The sequence below is a fragment of the Nycticebus coucang genome, chromosome 5 (genome assembly GCF_027406575.1).
Source record: "Nycticebus coucang isolate mNycCou1 chromosome 5, mNycCou1.pri, whole genome shotgun sequence".
In the NCBI taxonomy this organism is placed as follows: domain Eukaryota; kingdom Metazoa; phylum Chordata; class Mammalia; order Primates; family Lorisidae; genus Nycticebus; species Nycticebus coucang.
In genome coordinates, this window is record NC_069784.1 from 135573211 (window position 1) to 135596576 (window position 23366).

Sequence of the window (23366 nt, forward strand, 5' to 3'; positions counted from 1 at the left end):
AGTTTGACCCTTCTGACCCTATATGGATACCCTTGATCGCCTTTTCTTCCCTAATTGCGATGGCTAAAACTTCCATTACAATGTTAAAGAGCAGTGGAGACAATGGGCAGCCTTGTCTGGTTCCTGATCTAAGTGGAAATGATATCAATTTAACTCCATTCAATACGATAGTGGCTGTGGGTTTGCTGGTGATGGCCTCTATTAGTTTAAGAAATGTCCCTTCTATACCAATTTTCTTAAGTGTTCTGATCATGAAGGGATGTTGGATATTATCAAAAGCTTTTTCTGCATCAATTCAGAGAATCATATGGTCTTTTTTAATTTGTTTATGTGCTGAATTATACTTATAAATTTACGTATATTAAACCAGCCTTGAGACCCTGGGATAAAACCGACTTGGTCATGATGTATAATTTGTTTGATGTATTGCTGTATTCTGTTTGTTAGGATCTTGTTGAATATTTTTGCATCTATATTCATTAGTGATATTGGTCTATAATTTTCTTTTCTTGTTGGGTCTTTTCCTGGTTTGGGGATCAGGGTGATGTTTGCTTCATAGAACGTGTTGGGTAGTCTTCCTACTTTTTCTATATTTTGGAACAGGTTGAGTAATATAGGTACTAATTCCTCTTTAAAGGTTTGGTAGAATTCTGACGTGAAGCCATCTGTTCCCGGGCTTTTCTTTTTAGGGAGATTTTGTATGGTTTATGCCATTTCAGAACTTGATATGGGCCTGTTCAACATTTCCCCTTGATTCTGGCTAAGTCTTGGAAGGTGAGGTGCTTCCAGGTATTGGTCAATTTCCTTCAGATTTTCATATTTCTGAGAATACATTTTCTTGTAATATTCATTAAGGATTTTTTGAATTTCTGAGGAGTCTGTTGTTATTTCGTCTTTGTCATTTGTGATTGATGAGATTAGAGATTTTATTCTTTTTTTCCTGGTTAGGTTAGCCAAAGGTTTATCTATTTTATTGACCTTTTCAAAAAACCAATTTTTTGATTTATTGATCTGTTTTATAATTTTTTTGTTTTCAATTTCCTTTAATTCTGCTCTAATTTTGGTTATTTCATTTCTTCTACTGGATTTAGGGTTGGAATGTTCTTCCTTTTCCAGTTTTTTGAGATGTCCCATTAAGTTGTTAACTTCCTCTCTTTCCGTTCTCTTGAGGAAGGCTTGCAGTGTTATAAATTTCCCTTCTAAGACTGCCTTTGCAGTATCCCAGTGGTTCTTTAAATTCGTGTCTTCATTGTTATTTTGTTACAAAAATTTGGCAATTTCTTTCTTAATCTCATTTCTGACCCAGCTATCATTCAGCATAAGGTTATTTAACTTCCATGTTTTTGTATGAGTATGCAGATTCCTGTGGTTACTGAGTTCAACTTTTATTCCATGGTGGTCTGAGAAGATGCAAGGAATAATTTCTATTCCTTTAAATTTACTGAGGTTAGACTTGTGACCTAAGATGTGATCAATTTTGGAGTATGTTCCATGGGCTGATGAGAAGTATGTGTATTCAGTTTTGTTGGGATGAAATGTTCTGTAGATGTCTGCTAAATCCAAATGTTGGATGGTTAGGTTTAAATCTAAAATGTCTTTGCTCAGCTTCTTATTAGAGAATCGATCCAACACTGCCAAAGTAGTGTTATAATCTCCAACTATTATGGAGGTGGAGGAAATCAAGTTGCTTATGTCTGTTAGAGTTTCTATTATAAACTGAGGTGCATTCTGGTTGGGTGCATAGATATTAATAATTGAAATCTCATCATATTGAGTATTACCCTTAAAAAATATGGAGTGACCATTCTTATCCCTCCTTACTTTTGTTGGTTTAAAGCCTACTGTATCTGCAATTAAAATTGCAACACCTGCTTTTTTCTGATTACCATTTGCCTGACATACAGATGACCATCCTTTCACCCTGAGTCTATATTTGTCTTTTAAGGTAAAATGTGACTCTTGTATGCAGCAAATATCTGGTCTGAGTTTTTGTATCCAGTCAGCTAACCTGTGCCTCTTTAGAGGACAGTTTAAGCCGTTCATATGAATGGAGAATACTGATAAGTCTAGTAAAATTTTGGGGATCGAGTTTTTCAAAAGTCCAGTGGATATTTTTCATCCTTCCACTGTGGAAGTTGGAGTTTGATCCGAAGTTTCTGAGTGAGTTTACTTTTGTGGTAGAGGATTGGGCTTGTCATTATGGAGGATAGGTCTGAGAATATCCTGAAGATCTGATTTGGTTATGGCAAATTTCTTCAACATATGAATGTCATTAAAGTATTTAATTTCTCCATCATAAATGAAACTCAGTTTAGCTGGATACAGGATCCAGGGTTGAAAGTTATTTTGCTTTAGGAGATTAAAAGTTGATGACAACCCTCTTATGGCCTGAAAAGTTTCAGCAGAGAGATCTGCAGTCATTCTAATATTCTTCCCGTTGTAGGTAATGGATTTCTTACATCTGGCTGCTTTCAGAATTTTCTCCTTCATATTAACTTTAGTGAAGTTAATTATGATATGCCTGGGGAATGTCTTATTGGGATTGAGTCATGCTGGGGTTCTGAAATTGTCTGCTATCTGAATTTCAGAATCTCTTGTCATGTCTGGAAAATTCTCTTTCATAATTTCATGGAGAAGAGCCTTTGTGCCTTGTGAGGCCATTCATCACTTTCAGGGATTCCAATGAGGCAGATATTAGCCTTCTTCGAAGTATCCCAGAGCTCTCTGAGAGAATGATCTGTTTTTGCTCTCCATTTCTCTTCCTCTTTTAGAGTGTGGGAGCGTTCAAAGACTTTGTCTTCAATGTCAGAAATCCTTTCTTCTGCTTGCTCCACTCTGTTACTGAGGGATTCAACTGTATTTTTCAGATCTTGCTTCAGTGCATCAAAATCTTTGGCGGTTTTGTCTTTAAATTCGTTAAATTCTTGAGATAATTTTTGAATTTCTCCTTGAAGTTCTAATTCCGACTTTTGCAATGCTACTCGAATTTCTAATTCCAAATTTTCCTCCATTTTATTAATCTTGTTTGCAATCCAAATTCCGAATTCAATTTCTGACATCTCAGCCAGCTGTTTATGAATGGGATCTTTAGTTACATCTGCCATATCTTTCCTTGAGGGGGGTTGATCTAGTCTGGTTATTCATGTTACCAGAGTTTTTCCACTGATTCTGCCCCATGATTGTTTTACACTGTTTGATTTTTCCCCTGGAGCTTTGTCGAGGACCCGTACAGTGCTATGGCCTGAGAAACTGGGGACCTGTTTGGTGTGGTGGGGCTAAGTGGTTCTGTCTTGTTTTCAGGTGGTCTCTGGTCGACCCTAGTGAAACAGTTACTATGGGTTGAAGTCTCAGCTGTGGAGAAATACCGGCAATTAAGTCACTCTGCCCATACAGGTAACAATTGGAAAAGGAAAATCAAACCTTCCTACAACCACACACCCAGGGCACCACCTGAATAGTCCTTGGGCAATTGGCTCAGTTCAAAAAGTCCAAATCAATTGTCTCATGTGGGAGAGTTTAAAATGTCTTTTGACTACTGGATCGCAGGGGTCTGGTGATTACTCAGCTATGGCTTGCTCTGTTGCTCTGTGGAGTCAGGAGGACCCACCCAGCAAATAGATCAGTCTGGGAAGGTTGATGCCTCCTCCCCCACCTTGCACTTCTGTCACACCCAGTCACTGATAGCCCTGCAGTTGGCTGACCCAGTTGCCTGTAGTGAACAGGTACTCCAGGGGTTTGCACCTGCCTGAATCACAAGGAAATCTAGTCTGCTCAGCCAGGCCGCTGTGCTCTGCCTCTGTCTAGCAGGGGGAGGTGAGGCCTGACAACCTCAGGCGCTTGATGGAGGCTGGGGGTGTTCACTCAGTTCCATCCCCACCCCTGATTGATGTTACTGACAGAACAGAACAACTTTGCGGGACTTTGTTTCTGTCCCTGCTAAATTCCCCTGCAGAAGAGAAGCTGTTTTGAGTTCCCAGAGCCTACACCTCAGGCCCTGTCTTTGCTCCTGCAGGTTTGTATTCGGTTACCTTTTAGTTCTAGCCTCCTGTCTTCCTTTGTCTATATGCTGATAATCCTCTGAGGGTTGGGTGTATCGTAGGCTCAGTAAAGCCGTCCTCTGGTCAGCCCCACCCTGGGAACTTCCCGGCTCTGCAAGTGTGTTTCTAGTCCCCCCGCTCTACCTAGGCCGGTACCGCTTCAGGCAAACCCTTTACTCACGGGGCCTGTGTTTCTTTCCCAGATCTGTTCTGTAGTGGTTGCCACCTGAGAGATGCCCAGCCTCCTCTGGTTGTCCAGGGAGACAGGGGATGTGGCTTCAGAATATCTGGGAGTGAGCCCTATTGTTGCTAAAAGAAGGCTGCTGCTCTGTGCCTCGGGGCACTGCTGCTCCGGTGTTGTTCCCTCTCAGCCAACCATCCTCTCCTCACTCCCGTGCCCCAGAGTCAGCACTGACCAGCTGCCGTTTAGGTCCTGTCCACACCCCTCAAGAAATCACCCAAGAATCTGGACTCCTGGGGAGCAGGCCTCCAGACCTCAGAGTGAGAGTGGAGGGGAGTGCTGGGAGCTCAGAGTTGCAGGTAGGGAATATATACAGTTTTATACAGTTTTATGCTTGGCAGGAGAACGTTGTGGCACCCTAGTATGGGCGGTAGGTCCAGTTTTTAGAGGGTCTCTCCCGTGGAGTGTAGTTGGAGGACCTTTGAACTCTGCTCATTTGTTTGTGGGGGACTCTGAGCCATTCTCATGGGGGAGGAGACTCCCGGCCACTTGGTGATGTATTTTGTACCTTTTGTTTGTATCCTTGGGGTCGTAGCTTGCCTTAGCGGGGTTGATGCATGTTCTTCAACCTTCTCTCTTGGTGAAGCTCTAATCCACCAGGTTACTTGCTAAATTTCTGTCCTTTAACTCTCCTTCTGGATGGGAGCCTCTGTGGTTTTAGTCAGCCATCTTGTCTCCGCTCCCCTTAAAATTCTTAGTATTAAATCCAAGGTGGAGAGAGCTATTGTAAGTGGAGGTATTTCCACTGTAACTGTTCCACAGGCTCTCCAAACCTTATGGATTCCAGTGATCACACCTCATTCCTGGAACTTCAGAGGGACTCTACTTCCCTGCCATGTGACAATATCTTTGTCAAAGAGTTTGGACTTGCGGTTGGGTGTTAAAAGGTACTTTATGAACATGAATCATCAACACCAATCAAAGAAGCGGCCAGTAAGCTAAGGGAAATGTATTATTTTAAATTTTAAGAAGTTTGCACTTTACTTTTATTTAGGAAAGTTGTGTTTTATAGTGTTTAATGCTTTAGTTTTAATCCAAATCTCAAAAACCAAGATGCCTATTAAAGATCAATGAACACAGAAGGGAATCACAGAGAAAGAAGTTAGAGGCATCTCTGTGGTACACAAATGAACTCAGAATTAACTAGCGTCTGTGCAGGTTTTGTCCCTTCACTTTCTTAGTGAGTGTTACACTTATTTTAGTGTCTACTTTGTTAATACTAATTCAACGTATTGATGGAGTGTAAATAGTATTTCAAATCACAATCGTTTTAGTGCAACACTTAATCTTTGCAACTTATTTTGTATCCTATTTATTTACAAAGTTTCTAAGATACAGCAGAGTATTACTCATAACTTTTTTACTACAAGAAAAGCCAAGTTAGACAAAAATGATGTCTGGGATACTTGTAACATACACTGATATACGATTTTTATTATATCACCTAATAGAAGTTGCCTCAAGCATCCAGTGACATCCTGAGAGTTTCACCAGCTCCTGATGGGGCCGTGGCCCTCCTTGGGAGGAGGGACAGGGGCTGAACGCTACCTTCTCTCTGGAACTTCTACAGCCACTTGAGTGGGGGCCACTGAGTTTTTTCATGTTTCATTGGGGTATAAATACCCTGACCGAGAGATCCTATGAGTATCTGTCTTTAAAGAATGCCCAACTCCCCTGCCATCCCTCTGGGCTGGCCCCCAGCACCCACATCCAGCTCTTCCTTCCACCCCCCACCCCACAGACAGACCAGTAGCTGACTGCAAAAGGAGAAATGGAGATGAATGTATCCTTCAGCTGCCCCAACTCTGGTGCCCCATCCCATTTCTGGGGCACCCAGAACCTGGCTTGCACCTAAGGACACTACCTCCCTACAGCTCCCTGAAATGTTATAGGTACCAGGCCCCTGCAATGTCAAGCATCATTGCTCTGCTGTGACTTGGTGGGAACATTTTCCCTTTCTCCTTCTATGACCTCCAGCTTTGAATTTCAAACCATTAGGCTCTGCCTATCCTTTTGCAGTCGGCTACTACTCTGCCTATCTCTTTTCTTCCCTTTCTCTCTCTCTCTCCTCAAACCTTCAGTTCCTAGCTCATCGTAATTTTCTCTCTCCAAGTTGGCTCCAGTGACAGTTCTGGAAAATCTCAGTGTGCACATGGTCATCTTCCTAACACCCCGACCTCTCCCATGACCCCTGTGTCTCCAGTCATCTAGTCCTGAACCGTCACCCAGATTCTCAACATTCCCAGACGTCCCCTCCACCTTGTCCCTGATGACCATGCACCTCTTCCATGGCCTCAGTTTCAAATATTTCATTCCTTGGACAACATCTGTTTTTCAGCTAACTCTAGTATCCCAAACTCCAGAAGTTCTTTGTGCCCATGGGGTTCTGTGGCCTCGTCTCCTACCAGCTTTCCCTGCTCCTCTCAGCTCACTTCTCAGCTTGCTCAGCTTAAATTCAACTCTTGGTCATTATGATCACTCCCTCAGGTCCATCCACCCCTCCTTGGGCTCTCTTGTTTTTGTCATACTTGGATAGCAAAACCTCAATGCCCATTAGATCCGACCCCGGCTTTTCTGGGTCTGTGCCTACACAGTTGAGTGTGACGGACAAACAGACAAGAAAATTGATCTCGCTCTAAGTTCATCTACCCCCCCCCCCGCCCAGCTTATTGCCTTCCTACCTTCCTAAAACACTTTTTAGTATCCTTTTCTTTCCCTGTAAAACTCTTTCCATCTTCACTGTCAGCAGATGACCTGGCTTCCTATTTCCCTGAGCAAAGAGGAGCAATTGGCAGAAGTCCTTGGGAGGGTCACTGCCACAGCCTCCGCTGGCACGCCTGCCATTTTCTGCCTCCTGACCACTGCCAGGCAGGACCGCCCACTCTCTTGTCCAGGGCCGAGGCTGCCCCGGGGATGCTGCCCCTGAGTCCTCCTCTCTCTGCCTCATCCATCTCCTGGTCCCTCCACGGCGTCATTACCACTAGTACTTGGGCAGGCTGCAGTTTTTCTCATAAAAACAAAAACAAAAACAAAAAAAAAACTGTCTTCATTTTCCCCAGCTCCCTCATTTCTTTGCTTTCTTTTATCGTTCAAAATTGATTAAAATAAAAACCTTGTCAACATCTGCAGCCTCCCACTCCTCTGAATTCCTCCCACATGAAACCTTTCCAGGAAGGCTTTTGCCCTTACTGTGTATGGCCAAGGTCACCAGGGACCTCCCTGCTGTGAAACCCAGTGCTTATCTGTCACCTCCATCCTGCAGGCTGATGGCAGCAATGCTCTCCCCCAGCGTGCTCCCACCTCCCGCTGGCACTACCTCACCCTGTCTGGCTTCCTCTCTGTCTCCCTCAGCCACATATATCCCGGCCCATCCCCACTGGCCTCAGGGCTACTGTGAATGGGCCGGACACATGGGCACTGTGGGGCCTCTGAGCTTCAACTGTCCTCCCTCTGGAGTCTCCTTTCCCAGGTATCACCATGGTGCCTCCCCGACGACCTTTCAGTCTTTGTTCATGCATTACCTGCTCTGTGAGTTGTTCCCTGATCAACTTACATAAAACCTGTATCCTCAGAGTTCCCTGTTCCTCATTTTGCTTCTATTTTTCTCCATAGTAATGACAACCATCTAGCATTACATTACACTGAATGTGTTATGTGTATATATCATAACCAATTAAGATGAGCTGGGTGCAGTGGCTCATGCCTGTCATCCCAGCACTCTGGGAGGCCAAGGTGAGCAGATCGCCTGAGCTCACGGGTTTCAGACCAACCTGAGCCAGAGTGAGATCCCTTCTCTAAAAATAGCCGGGTGTTGTGGTGGGCACCTGTTGTCCCAGCTACTTGGGAGTCTGAGGCAAAGAATCACTTGAGCCCAAGAGTTTGAGGTTTCTGTGAGCTATGATGCCACAGCACTCCACCGAGGGCAACAATATGAGACTCTGTCTCAAAAAAAAAAGAAAGAAAGAAAGAAAAAAGAAATCAAGATCAATATTGCTGTGGTACACTATATTGTCATACCTAATCAGGGTAATATTAATTTTGATTATAGCTCGATTAAATTTGTAGAGATATGCAAAGTGGCCTGACTTTTATGCAAATATAACGAGATGATTACTGTTGGTTTCTTTCCCTACAAATTACATAGTGACTCTAAAACAAATATGGAAACAATTTGCAAATATTTTTTTCAAGTTTGAAGAGAAGGCTCCATTATCTGAGCAGAAATGTCAGGTTAAGGATCAGTAATTCTTGCTTTAAGCCGGCAGGGGTCCTCAAACTACAGCCCCCGGGCCACATGAGGCGGTGTGATTGCATTTGCTCCTGTTTTGTTTTTTTTTTACTTCAAAATAAGACATGTGCAGTGTGCATAGGAATTTGTTCATAGTTTTTTAAACCATAGTCTGGCCCTCCAATGGTCTAAGGGACAGTGAACTGGTTCTCTGTTTAAAAAGTTTGAGGACTCCTGCTTTCATGAGCCTTCTAGACTTTTATTGGAGAATGGCTGTGAGACACAGGTATGTTTGGGAAAGTCAGTTACCAACTTTCACCTGAAATGCAGGGACAATTGATTTTGCCTTTATTTGAATAAACATTTCTGCCTGTTATTCTGGAAACAGTATGCAAAGATGAAGGAGCCCTACTGTAACTTGCTAACTCAAGGATGTGGATGTGATTCCAGTTTCGTATCCTCTCCTCATTAACCTCTTTCTGTTTTTAATCTCATATTGGAAACCGGCAGTCGCAGTTTTCCATGTATGTGCCAAACTAAAACACACAGCCCAAGGACTCATCGACAAAGCAGAGTCCTCTCCATTTGCCCGCTGTCTGGCCAGAGTCGGCAGAGAGAATCTTTGGTAGTAAAAATCAAAGAAAGAGTGTAAGTTAGGTCAACAGCAAGTTGCTAACTATTTAGTGTAATTACTTTAAGGATAATTTGTCATGTAGATTTAACATCCTAACATAAAGTCTCTAATTCCATATGAGGCTGAAGAGACATTATTTTTGAGCAGGCAGAAGTATGTTTGTGTGTGTATGTTTGTGTGTGTGTGTGTATGTGTGCATTTAGCAACCTGGATGATTTACTAGCACATCTATTTAAAATATGTCATGCCCCAATGAGATTATTAAATAATCTACTTTAAATGGTCATCCTTTGTATATAAGTCACAGGCTCACATCTGTATAGAAAGTGTCTGTCGTGAAGTACAGACAGCATGCCAAGTACAAAAATCTGGTGAAAAGAGCTTCACGTCCACCCACAGCCAGCAAATCAGGGCTGTCTGTGCCTACCAACCGCTCGGGCATAATTCTTCCCGGTGGTTATTTGTTTGCTCATCTGCCACTGTGCAGAGCCTGCTTCCTGCTCAAGTCTTGAGATGAAATATGCTGGCAGATGGCAGATGTACCAATTAATAACCTGCCAGGTCTGATGGGTAGAAGAGGAAACAGTGTCCTCAGACATATCTCCAGTGTGGGTTCTTCCCCACTTCAGGGCGCTGAGGGTCAGGAGACCCCCTCAGCCTCCCCAGAGAGAGCCCACACTGTCTCATTAGCAGCCGCCTGTCATGACAGCCTAAGCAGCCCTGGAGCTGATAACTCACCTGCTCTTCTCCCAGAATCCTGAAGTGATGAAGCTCTTTAATCAAGGAGTTGGGACAGCCAGCTGTTGGAAAGAAAAATTAATCACCAAATGTCATTCTCATTCTGCATGGTAGTGTGTTCTTACCTACAGCTGTGACTACCAACAACCAGGACACCAATGTGTACCTGAAAAACACACATGTAGCCAACCATAAAAAGGTCAAACTGTCCAAGGAGCTGTGGCCACTGCAGCCTCCAACCATTATGTCTCAGGAAAGATCTGCATGTGACTCTGGTCAGGCCTTTCTCCCCTCTTGATTGGGATCTGGCCTTTGCAGGGCCTTAGGATATGACATCATTTCTGGTCCTTAGAAATGTGCTTAGCATAGCACTTGTCACTAACGTGGAGTCAGGCTTTTGTGGGGCCAGCGTGGGAAGATGGTGACCAGAGGGTCTTGGTTATTTATCATGTCCTGTTCCTTCACCCTCAAGCCTGGATTCTGCTCACTGAGTTAAGAATGGAGATAGGGCAGCTGGACATCCTGTCTTCCAGAGACGTAGCTTAGTACCTTGCCTGGCTTTGCAAAGAAGCTTTGTCAAGACCCATAAGATCCCGCATTTGAGTTTAGAAAGGGCATTTTACAGGACTGGGGAAAGGATTGTGGCAGTCCCGGTGTTCACCACATTCTAGCTCCACTCAATCAGACAGTAGTAAATGAAATTAAAATGAAATAAGTGAATAAATTATATATTTGTAATTTATACATATATAATTTAAATATTATATATACAATATTTAAAAAGTAAACAAATTACATATATTAATTCATTTAAATATTAGCCTAAATGAATATATAAATGTATGCTTGCATGTAATAATATAGACCAACCCTCCCGTCCTCCCACCCTCTGCCCACTCAATGTGAAGAGGAGGATGGTGGTCCACTTCCACTTAGTAAATACATTTTCTCTTTCTTAGGATTTTCTTAATGATATTTTCTTTTGTCTAGCTTTCTTTAAGAATTTAAGAATTTCTATAAGAATATAAATATAACACATGTAATGTACAAAATATGTATTTCTTCACTGTTAATGTTATCAGTAAGGCTTCCGGTCAACAGTAAGTTATCAGTAGTTGTTAAGTTTGGGGAGAGTCAAAGCTATATGAGGATTTTCAACTGCACAGAATGTCAGTGTCTCCAGTCCTCACATGGTTCAAGGAATATATAAGTATATATATATGTAAATAAATAAATCTAGACCAGCACATGCTTAGAATTATTTAAAATGTGTCCTATCCCTGTGTTTTCAATAGAACCGTTCCATAGAATGAGGTTGTGATCGTTTACAATACTCACTCTGGAGAGAAAATTGATATAAAAATTTGTTTCTTTGATATGAGACCAGTGAATTACATAACCTATTGAGGAAATTGGATTGTATGCAGAACATACAAAGAAATTACGGAGCCATTTCTCATATTGCTCAGCATTGTGAGGCACGCGTGGCCAGAAGGACAACAGCGTCTGTCTGGGGAAGGGTGGGCTGAGGAATGACAAAACTTATCTTCACACGGGTGAAAGTATCACCTTTTGCAAGGTAAATTAGATTCTTGCATTGATCTAGAAAGTAGGATTTAGACCAGCAGAAAACAGAATAAATTGCCTTATAAGCTAGTAACTGGGGGTATTTAAAAAGGAAGATAAGTGAATACTGATGCGGGGTGTTTTACAGAGGTATTTGGCTGGGTGTAATGTGTCAACTTGATTGGCCTAAGGAATGCCCAGATAGCTGGTAAAATGTTACTAGGTGCATCTGTGAGGGCCTTGTTGGAAGAGGCCAGCATTTGAATCAGCAGACTGAGTAAAGAGCATCTCCCTTCCCAATGCGGGCTGCTTCCTCCAGTCCCCGGAGGGCCTTGAGGGCCAGAACAGAACAAAAAGATAGTGAATATTAAGTTCTGTTTCTGTTCTGGAGCTGAGAGACAGCTGCCCTCCCGACAGTAGATCTCCTGGCTCTCAGACCCTCCAAGTCACACAGAGTGACACCGCCACTCCCCGGCTCTCCAGCGTGCAGATAGCAGATTGTAGGACGTCCTGGCCTCATAACACGCGAGCCAGTTCCCCTGATAAACCTCCTCCTTTATACATCCGCATCTATCCTATGGGTTTTAATTCTCTGGAGTATATTGACTAGTGCCTGGATAGTCGTAATTCTGAAATTCTGTGGTAAAATGCTGGAACGTAGTTTTAGTTGTTATTATATAACAATTTGTACTTTGAGAAAGTGGCTTTATAAATGTTTACTGAGGTAGTTCAAAAGATTATAAAAATGTGAACAAAATTTAACAAAAATATAGACCAGTAATGTCACAGCCTGACAATTCAAGAAAATAAATGAAAATCTGAGGTGTTTATATATTTGTCTGATACCATGGAGAGGGAAAGCTAAACTCCAGAAATGAGAAAACATACTTGAGCCGAGTGTTTCTTCAACTGGAGGCCACAGAGACATTGTAGGCTACAGTTATTATTTGGAGAAATTGTTCATTTTGGGGTTGTTATTCTGGTGATTAGCTCAACAATTAATAAAAATAAATTCTGGATCATTTGGCTACAATTCAACCACAGATTCAGCCTCATGTCAATTTTTGGGCTTTAGATTTCTTTGGGAGTAAGTCTTTGTATTTTAGTTTTTTGGAGTGAATGAGAAAAGAATAGCAGTGGATGAATTGTAAGAGATCCATTCCCAGTGGGTTGGCAGCGGGCCTCACGGTCTTAGGGGGAGAGAGCACTGGGGAAGGGCAGGGTGTCCCATGGTCTTAGTGGGGAGAGGGGACTGGGACAGGGCAGGGGATCCCACGGTCTTAGGGGGAGAGGGGGCTGGGACAGGGCAGGGAGTCCCACGGTCTTAGAGGGAGAGGGGACTGGGACAGGGTAGGGAGTCCCACGGTCTTAGGGGGAGAGGGGACTGGGACAGGGCAGGGAGTCCCACGGTCTTAGGGGGAGAGGGGACTGGGACAGGGTAGGGAGTCCTCCGGTCTTAGGGGGAGAGGGGGCTGGGACAGGGCAGGGAGTCCCACGGTCTTAGAGGGAGAGGGGACTGGGACAGGGCAGGGAGTCCCACGGTCTTAGGGGGAGAGGGGACTGGGACAGGGCAGGGAGTCCCACGGTCTTAGGGGGAGAGGGGACTGGGACAGGGTAGGGAGTCCCCCGGTCTTAGGGGGAGAGGGGGCTGAGACAGGGCGGGGAGTCCCACGGTCTTAGGGGGAGAGGGGGCTGGGACAGGGCGGGGAGTCCCCCGGTCTTAGGGGGAGAGGGGGCTGGGACAGGGCGGGGAGTCCCACGGTCTTAGGGGGAGAGGGGACTGGGACAGGGCAGGGAGTCCCACGGTCTTAGGGGGAGAGGGGACTGGGACAGGGTGGGGAGTCCCCCCCGGTCTTAGGGGGAGAGGGGGCTGGGACAGGGCGGGGAGTCCCACGGTCTTAGGGGGAGAGGGGGCTGAGACAGGGCGGGGAGTCCCACGGTCTTAGGGGGAGAGGGGGCTGAGACAGGGCAGGGAGTCCCCTGGTCTTAGGGGGAGAGGGGGCTGAGACAGGGCAGGGAGTCCCCTGGTCTTAGGGGGAGAGGGGGCTGAGACAGGGCAGGGAGTCCCACGGTCTTAGAGGGAGAGGGGGCTGGGACAGGGCAGGGAGTCCCACGTTCTTAGGGGGAGAGAGTGCTGGGGAAGGGCAGGGGGTCCCACGGTCTTAGGGGAGAGAGAGCTGGGGAAGTAGTGGGGAAAGGGAGGCACCCACAGCCTGTCCCAGGCGGCCTGTGATGACAAGGACATGGGGCAACACTTCAGCGCCCTGTCTAGATAACCTGACAGAATCTGCCATATTAAATTCATACCGTGAATCTGAATCTTTTGGTTTTGAATCTTTTGAAGTTCTTTAGGACTTCTGAATGTATAAAGCTTCTGGTTCTCAGTTTATATCAAGACATATTTAGGAAATGTTATCTTACAAGTAGTAAGATACAACTTCAGATGTTTTTGAGATTTCTTTTTCTTTCTAAGTATTCTGTTGCATCACTTGAACTTGAGAAAAACGACTGTGACTTATTTTAATTCTGAGTAAAACAAGAAACAAAGTTTAAAATTAGTTTGTTTTTAGAATTTGTACTCTTGCGCTCCCCTAAGACATAAGTAAAGGACTGATGTCAGTGAAAGCTCGGATACAGACACCTTTCACAGAAGACTAGGCGTGACCTCAACACATGAGGTGCAACACAGGTCATACCCAAAGACACCCACAAAGTGTGGCTGGAGGGAAGACGGGAGAGGAGCCGAGATGCCGAGAAGAAGGGGGAGGGACCCATAATCCGGTCAGCACAGGAACAGCAATGTGGAGACGGGCAGATAAAAACTTTGTGCAAAGATGAAGCTGAAAAATAACAAACTAGAAATGCCAGACAGGTGCAGAGAGGAAGCCGTCAGTAGGCGCGGGTGGCTGGGAGGGAACACACGCGGGCCGGGGAAGACTTTGGTACTACTTTAGATTTGCAGTGATAGAAACATACCCAGTCCGTCTAAGCCCTGCCAAGCTTCACCTCTCTCACAAATGAGCTCTTCCACACTCACTCTCCATGAATCCCAGCGGGCGCTTACTGATAACCTAATTTTGTATAAGTGTTCATACTATTTTTTTCTCTTTTGGTAGTTGATGGCTGAAACGGATATTAAACTCCATACTTGTCAACTTCCAAGATTTGATCCTTCCTCCTTTTGTAAAGTTAAAAAGGAAATGAAAACAATTTCCAGAGCTCTGAGTCCTGGTTTCTCTCTCTGCAGCGTCTCAGAGCTTCCCAGCAGCAGCGCTGAGATCGCACAGTGTTCGCTGTGTTCCCTCCTCTCTTCTTCTCTTAAGCACAGGTTCCTTCTTAAATTGTTTTTCTCTCCTTTCTAACATGACAAATACTCTTTGCTTGAGAAAATAGAAACAGAAACCGGGTGATGTTTTGTCTGTTAACCTTGCTGGACTTTCCTCGCTGAAGCCTCCTCATCTCTGACAGTCTTTCCCCACCCTCTCCTTGCCTGGACCCAAATCTTTAAATCTCTTTTGTGGTCCCTTGATAATTTAGAATTTCATCTCATGCTGAATTATTCTGAAACACGATTGCAGGTCTGTGCTCATTTATTGTGTTTTCCCCTGGCTACCAAACTCCTCACTCACCCCTTGTACGTGTATTCTAAAAATCAGAGCTCATTGTAAATAAAAATAAATTGGCTGTTTGATATTAAAAATGAATAAGGCAATGTACTAAAAAGCACAAGAAGACAGAATTGAATCTTATTTTTTAAAGGGTAACTTTGAAATAGGGCTTTTTATTTCAAGTAGTGTCTGTAATCAACATTTACTTTCATTCTGTTGCTACACCATACAGATCATTTTATAGTCTAACTGAGAATCTTCTCAATGAAAATGCATTACAAACCTGTGGATCATTTCCACAAAGTCATTGATAGCTATTGGAAAAAAAAAATACCCCATAATAAAATAAAGCCTTTGAGAGATTAACTGAACTACAACTTTTTCAAGAAAGCTTTTGCTGAACTTCCTTAATAACTGTGCTGAAAAGTAGGAAAAACTCATTTGGAAAATATACTCAGTTGAGAAGCATTAAAAACCACATGAGTCTTCAATCACTATTTTTCTTTTAACTTCTTTGCAAATCATCATGGGCAATTGTGATATCCTTGGGTTCGACGGAGAACCATAAGCACCCAGGCTTGAGATAAGAATTGAAATGGATTTCAGTTCTCTGATGTGCTGCTGGCACTGGCCATGTGACACAAATAATCTGTAATTTGCACATTGCTGCTGTTTGAGGATTAATTTCTGTCTTGGCTGTAGTTTAGAATCCCTAATGTTGGCTTGACAATTACTGTTACCTTCTATTTTACCCTAAGTACAACTTAGAAAAGAAAACCAACTAACAATGACATGGTATCAAAAATAAATGATGACTCAATGTGATCAAAGACAACGCAGCAAGATGGAAGCCCCGGGGACCTTTGAGCACAAGCCAATTGGGGTGGCCACATCTATAGGCTGGGCCACAGTAGAGAGTGGATTTGATGGGCTCTTTTCCACTCAAGGAAAGCCAGGTTGATTGGGGTCTCCATGCACTTTGCTGAAGTAGCCATTTCTGAATTAGCCTGAGAGCCAGGCATTAATAGAATCCATGGAAAATTCACTAAGCTGGCTTGACTGAGCGACTGCATTCAAAGTCTGCAGTAGGACTTTACATAATCAAACTCAAGGCTTTATAACTTTGATAAATAAAGCCAAGCTTATTTTAATAATTTCTCTGTGCAGACAGGTCTCTATTTATGTTGATGAAAGATTATTTATGATTTCTATTTCAATAGCCAACACTTGATGAGTCCCAAGATATTTTAAACCACTTAAAAAGAAGCTTGAAGATATTCACCTTTTACTTAACAGTTTACTGGCAGGTACCAGAGAGAAAATCACAGTTACTCAGGAGATACACATAAGAATATTTAGTGCAACATTTTTTGTAATAAGAGCAACAACAAAAGGAATCATTAGAAATGACCACGAATGGGAGAAGAGACAAAATCATTCAGCGTCCACTTCCTGCCACACGTTGTTAGGTTCATATCAGTGAAAAAACGAAAACAGATAAAAATTCCTCATTGGACCTTGTACTCTATAAGCGAGGGGGCAATAAAAATAAACTTCTGAACAGTGAATTATGTAACATTCTAGAAAGTGACGACCAACATATGGAAAAGAAAAAGTACAACAGTCTTATGCTGGTGGGTAAGACCAGGGCTGGCTAATATTAAACGAGGTGTTCAGAATATTTCTTATTGAGAAAATGACATTGAAGCAAAGACTTTTAGGAATTGAGTTAATGCAGTTAGCTAGGATAAAATGTTATCAAAATAGATAATCTTAAAAACAAAGTTGAGGAAAAAGTTGCCATTGTTTATTCACAGTGCAGTATCATTTATATGAAGTTTAGAGACTGTACTAAGCAATATGGACAGGCAGAAATGTAAAATGTCCTAAGAATAGACCACAATGCCTGTAAATGATCAACACCACTCGGTGGACATCACATTCGGGGGAAGGAAAGAGCAGAAAAATACCACGGGTTGGGGGGCTTCAAATCTGATTTTAAAGTATGTCATCATAATTGTTAAAAATAAAAGCTGCTTTATCTTTAATACTCCACTATGGACAAAGCACTCTTCTTAGTGTTTTGCGTATAATTTATTTAATCCTCAGAACAAGTCTATGACACAGGTGCCGTTATTATCCCCATTTTAAAGATAATGAAATGGAGGCAGAGGAAGGTTAAATGGCCTGAGGAAATAATCAAAGGTGGGTGGGAAGCCCACGGGTTTTTGTTAGGCTATTTTCTATATCTCACTGGACTGTTGTAATGTTTTTACGATAAAGAATTCTACAAGAAAGCTTTACATCAAGAGATAGCCTTGGGAAAAAAAAATAAAATTCAGTGACTTAGACATCTGAGTTTATTTTTATCGCGGACACATACAAGCAGGGAAGTAGTCTGAAGAAGAAACACCTCCTAATATAACCACTATATTAGTAGGCACAGCTTTCCTAAGTAGAATAGCATGGAACTTTGTGAATTTTGGAGCTTCCAGAATAAGATGAAGGAAGCCAGGGAATACTTGTTATTCAGTGTGTCATTGGTCGATGAAGCTGTTAATACCCGAGAAGCACATACGGCCTCTTCTAGGAGCTCAAAATAGGGTGTGTTAAACTCAGATGTTGGCGATTTCGTAATTTATGTTAAAATTCAAACAGATTTATATTTTCCAGTTGGTTGCAGCTGCTCTATCAATCAAAACGTCCCTGCTGGGTCAATCCCCAGTGGCTGTGAGATGATTCATCTTCCAATGAGGAGCAGAGGGAGAATCAGTCACATTGATAACCAGGCACGATTAGAGATTTTCACTTCACGAGTAACAATAAATATTATTGGCAGGAGGTGAATCCCAACAAAATATTCATTTGTTCTTCATCAATGTTTCAGTGCTTGTCTGCTGTGCATAAGGCCAAGGGTTATAGAGAAAACCAAAAGGGGAAGAGGAGTCAGGCTGCGATCCTGCCTTCCGGGAGCTTGCAGAAGAAGTGAGATGCACATGGACCAGCCACCTAGATACGGGAAGAAACAAGGCAGTGGGAAGCAGCCAAGGAGGTAACAAAGAGAACGGGCAGCAGGAGGAGGAGGAAGAGGGGCAGGAGGAATGGAATGAGAGGGCCGGAGTCCAGGCGTCAAGGAAACCAAGCTGCCGGCGGGGGCAGGGAGAGTTGAAAGGACCTGCATGCACTCACTTGACTCTGGAGGCTGAGAATGGAGACCACCAAGACCTAATTATTTGTTCCAGAAAAGTCCAGTCCTGGAAGACAAACTTGTACAGCAATAAGTAACTTCACTGTGTCCCTCAAGAAATTCCTGCAAATGACCTAACCAGACATGTTGTCCGTGTGAGCAGCCGTTTCTCTGAGCAGAGAAACAGATGACTCGCCTGGGCACTAGCTCGGTATCAGAGCATGGGCTCCTTATCAAGCTTCCCTCAAGAACCTTGTCCCTTTGGGCCCACAAACCGCAAACTACTCTCTCATGAATCTCCTTAATTCCAATAAATCTCTCACTTGGAAAGATCTGCCATAATCACTTGACCTCGACTCCCAATCCCTGTGAATGCCCCCCCCTTTCAGGGACACCCTATGAGTCCCACATGTAACTTCTGTATAGCTAATCAGTGATGCTCTGCAATGCATTTTCTGTGGTCATTTGGAAGATTTAAGACAAATCCTATGAAGGATAATGTAGGACATTTAGTAACAAAAATCAAAAACATTTTTCTCATTTCTAAATTCTGATGCCAAAACAATGAAAACATTTGGAATTTTGTGTATATTCTTGGTACTTTCCTTTTACTTCTGAATTTCATAAAATTCTTCCACGTTACTGGCCTATATTTTGAATGGTTTTTATGAAAAATTTCTAGAGGGAGGGCATCTTCACCACCCAACGTCTCTCAGATTACAAATTTAATGTGGATGGTCCACACAGGCGGGACTGCTGGGAGCGACAGGTTCTCAGAATAAAGGGTTCCAATTCACAATTTTCTTTTTTCCTGCCCTCTCAGAAGGTCATTCTTGGTTGAAACCAAAGGAGGGAATAGGAGGAAATAATGGAGATGTGATTTCGTGTTCCATTTAACGTGTTTTCCTGTAGATTATGGGGGTCAGTTCATCTGAATGGACATGTTTGTGTCCAGTGAATGTGAGGGAAAGGGAATATGATCCCCACGTGGATCTTATCAGGTAAAGCTGGTTAAGGAGGGCTCCGTAGGTCAGCTGGCTGCCTAATGATTGTGGTTAATGAGCTTTCTTTAGGACAAAAGAATTGAGTTCCAAACAATTTATAGATATATAAGTTTCCGGAACACTCCCAGTTTATAAACTGGCAACTTCTGGTCTTTACATCTGTGCCTCCACTTTGCCACAGAATGTGTTCTTTAAACTGGACTTCCTTGGGACACATTTAGGTACAACTACGTTTCAGAAAATAAATCCTGTCCCAAGCAATTACTAAGTAAAAGTTAACGGACTTTAGGAATTGACATAATTCCTCCAAGATGAGGCAGAGGGGGTAAAGTGGAATGGGCAAGGGGACCGAAGAATTTATATTTTGACAGGTAGTTAATGGCATAGACTGGGGGTTGTTTAATTTTAAATTGATTTCTGTAATTTCCCGTTACTCTAGTGCTATACATTTTGTTTCTTTTATTCATCTTAGTGTGGGCATAGTCGCTTTCATTACTGAAAGGCATATTTCAAATTCTTAAAGAAAACCCCCACCACAATAATTGTGTAAGCACTCTAAGTACCACCACTGACATTCATCACAAAGAGATGAGATAAATAAAATAAAACCAGAAATCTACTTTAAAAGACAAATAACATCTTCTATGATGGGCAAGGAAAAAAAACCCATCAGCTTTGGCTATATTGTTAATTACACTATGGTTTGATTGCCTAGATTTTTGCATTTTCCTGCATGAAAATTAGTAATCATTCTTTATTTTAATTAGCAAAATGACAAATCTGAGTAATTCTCATCTGCCAGAGAGTTATACCAGTGAGTCCAAATTTGCTATTCAGATTTTGAAGTGCAGTATTCACAAGCATTCACAAGCCTCCTCTAAAACACAGATGTCAAAGTCCCAAGAAAGGGTTTAACAAGTTTTCTGTCACCATAGGAGCTGTTGGCACAGACCAGGGTCCTTCACCCTCTATGAGTGACTCAGGGACCTGCACCGTGGTCTTAGAATAAGCAACTGCAGTTGGTGACAGCCAGCCACTTGTCCTGTGTACATTGATACGAAATTTGCTTATAGACTATTGTAAAAGATCCTGATACAGTGTTTCAAAGCTGAGGATTATCCCATAAAAAATGCCCACTCACCGTAACTGTCCTCTTAGAAGGCCCTCTATTACTAGCTCCTACTTCAAGAATTTTCCTGAGTATAAATAAAGCTACCCTAGTAAAACAACAACAACATACACCTCTGGCCTCAGCCAAGAGACCAGAAGAGCTGGCATTTTGGTCTAAGTTCATAAATTGTTGGCATCTATTGTATTTGCAGTGCTTGTGTTTGGTTATTTAGTGACTGTGCATATGTCAGTTAACTGTCATATCTAAGAAAAAGCACAGGAGTTGCTGTGACAGTGTTGAGAGAAAAGAGGCTCCTGACATGTGGAATCTGAAACTGAGATAACATGCTAAAATGGAAGATGTAAGAGAATGGTGGCGTTGACCAGTGGGAGGCCACACCCTCTGAGGACTGTCACCGGACAGCAGGTGGCAGACACGGGGTCACCAACTCCATGGAAACTGGGTCTGCACCGTAGTCAGTGAGCAAGAGACAGGACCTAGAACTGAAGATGCGGAGTGGATTCAGGAGGCTGGGGTTCTGGTCGGGGACCTCAGGCGATGGATGAGAACATGCTCCGGACACACTGTCAGCACGGGGAGCACCAACTCAGAGGATTCCTTCCCAGGCTTCGGGCTTTGTCGCTGACTTTTGGAAAACAGGCATCTGCCAGCTCGTCTACCAGCAGAGGGAGACTGATGTCACCATCCACACCCAAAGTGGGGTAAAGGCTCGGGATACAAGTTTAGATGCTTAGTTACCTGTGTGACAATGACAAATGCCAGCAAGGGACTTTCTGCATGTGCCTCAACTTAGCGCCCATCTGACCATTCACTGTGTTGTCACCAACAGTTATTTGAGCAAGATACAAAGCAAAATAACTCATCCTCCACCTTTTTTACTATTCACAATTTTCCACACTGTAGTTTTTAAGAAGGAAGAGAAACCCAAGAGCATAATTACAGGAGAAAAGGTAACTGTTGACTGGATATGGCTTTTTGTGGCTTGGACAAGGGACATACAGTGACCTAAACGGGCCTCACCAGCCCCCAGAGCCACACATGCTCTTGGCTCCAGTTTGTTGCCAATCAGTGGACCGGTAGCCATTCCTTTGCCTGAGTGATGTGTGGAGAAGATTTATAGGCTCCTAGGTCTCCCCAAACACACTTCTGCACTCACGATACAGCAATGATATTAATCATTCCTCATAACTCGAACTCCTCTCAATGGGGTACTGTGTCTCTCCAAAAGTATGTTTTATAAGTTAGGACTATTGTTTTGGTACTTGTTTTGCAATAAGACTCAGTACCTGCTGTTTGAGCCTGAGGTGGCCTGTGTGTGCCTATCTGCAGCACCTGCTGTTTGAGCCTGAGGTGGCCTGTGAGTTCCTATCTACAGCACTTGCTATTTGAGCCTGCAGTGGCCTGTGTGTGCCTATCTGCATACCCTGAAACTCCCAGGCTCTTTTTTCCATGCAGGGAGTGGCCATGGGGCACCTTCCACTCCACGTGGCCCTGGGCCCATCCTGCAGGAGAACTGGCTTTCCCTCCACTGATCATAGCTATGCCAACCGCCTGCTTAGCTGATGGCAGCTTCTCCTTCTAAGACAAGTGTCTATTGGGTCATCACCTGGTTGATGTGACTGGTGAAGAGAGTAAGACAGATAAATCAGGCCCCAAATTAGATTTTTTTCTTTTGTTTGTTGACTTCAACTTTCTAAACAGATTATTGATATTAATCATACTAATTAGGCCATGTGTGGTGGCTCATGCCTATAATCCCAACACTTTGGAAGGTCACAGTGGGAGGATCACCTGAGCGCAGGAGTTCAAGTCCAGCCTGCACAACATAACAATACCCTATCTCCACAGGTCTGGTGCATGGTGGTGTGTGACTGTAGGCTGGGATGGGAGGAAGGGAGGACCTCGTGAGCCCTGGAGGTCAAAGCCGCCATAGTGATGATGACACCAGTGTTCAAGCCTGGGTGACCGAGGGAGACCCCACCTCTAAAAAAAAAAAAAATCACACTAATCAAATGAGTTCTTAGGATATTAACAAACAGAACACAACCCCTCAATGGTCACCTTTCGAGGATGGCAGGAAAACATCTCATTATACCAAAAACCAGTAAATAAAGCTGTAAAAAAAAAAAATCAAGCTTTTAACCCCCAAGACTGCTTGACATGTGCATCAGAATACACAAATACAAATAGTTGAGGAAAGAAATTTCCTTTTCCTTTTTTTTTTAAAGAAATGTTCTTTTAATAAAAGTATTCCAGCTAATAAACAAAAAAGGAGTGATACAACTGTTAGAATATAAACATGTATGAACCCAGATGAAATTAAAGTTGTAGCAATAATCTTCAAAGGCGACGAGCAGAGAATATTAGGTGCCTCTTTTTTGTTTATTATTTATTTATTTGTAAATTGATTTTTATTTTTTTTCCTGTATATATTAATGCATTTATGGGGTACAATGTGCTGATTTCATATACAATTAGGAACGCTCACAAGGCACCGGTTAATACGTACGTCATCTCGTTTACTTAATGGAGGGGGGTGGGGCCTTGGTGTGTGTCACACTTTATGGGGACAAGACATGATTGCAGAGGGACTTTACCTAACAATTGCAATCAGTGTAACCTGGCTTATTGTACCCTCAATGAATCCCCAGCAATTAAAAAGAAAAAAAAAGATGATGTTTATACTCTATACTTAATAGATCCGACATGTACCCTTGTAGATGCAATAAGAACTCATAATACTACTTTTGAAGATTTTTATGAAAAACAAAAATCCCTCCATCAGATCAAACCTTTGGATAGAAATAATAAATAAAAGAGATGCAGGGAAAAGATGGCGTTAGACTAGTGGCTCTCAACTGTGGTTCCTGAATCAGCAGCCGTAGCCTCAGCTGGGACTTGTTAGAAACGCAGATGCTCCAGCCCCAGCCCAGACCCACCAGACCAGAAGCCCCAGCGGAAGGCCCAGCAGCCTTTTCACAAGGCCTCCCC

At 43.1% G+C, this 23366-nt stretch overlaps 1 protein-coding gene across 1 annotated transcript in view; it reads right to left on the minus strand.

Annotated features, from left to right (window-relative positions):
* PRKN (parkin RBR E3 ubiquitin protein ligase) overlaps nt 1–23366 on the minus strand; it is a 1304782-nt gene that overhangs the window by 184639 nt on the left and 1096777 nt on the right. The window contains exon 8 of the mRNA XM_053591297.1: nt 9879–9940. Coding sequence (XP_053447272.1) covers nt 9879–9940 — 62 coding nt within the window. The remainder of the gene's footprint in view (nt 1–9878; nt 9941–23366) is intronic.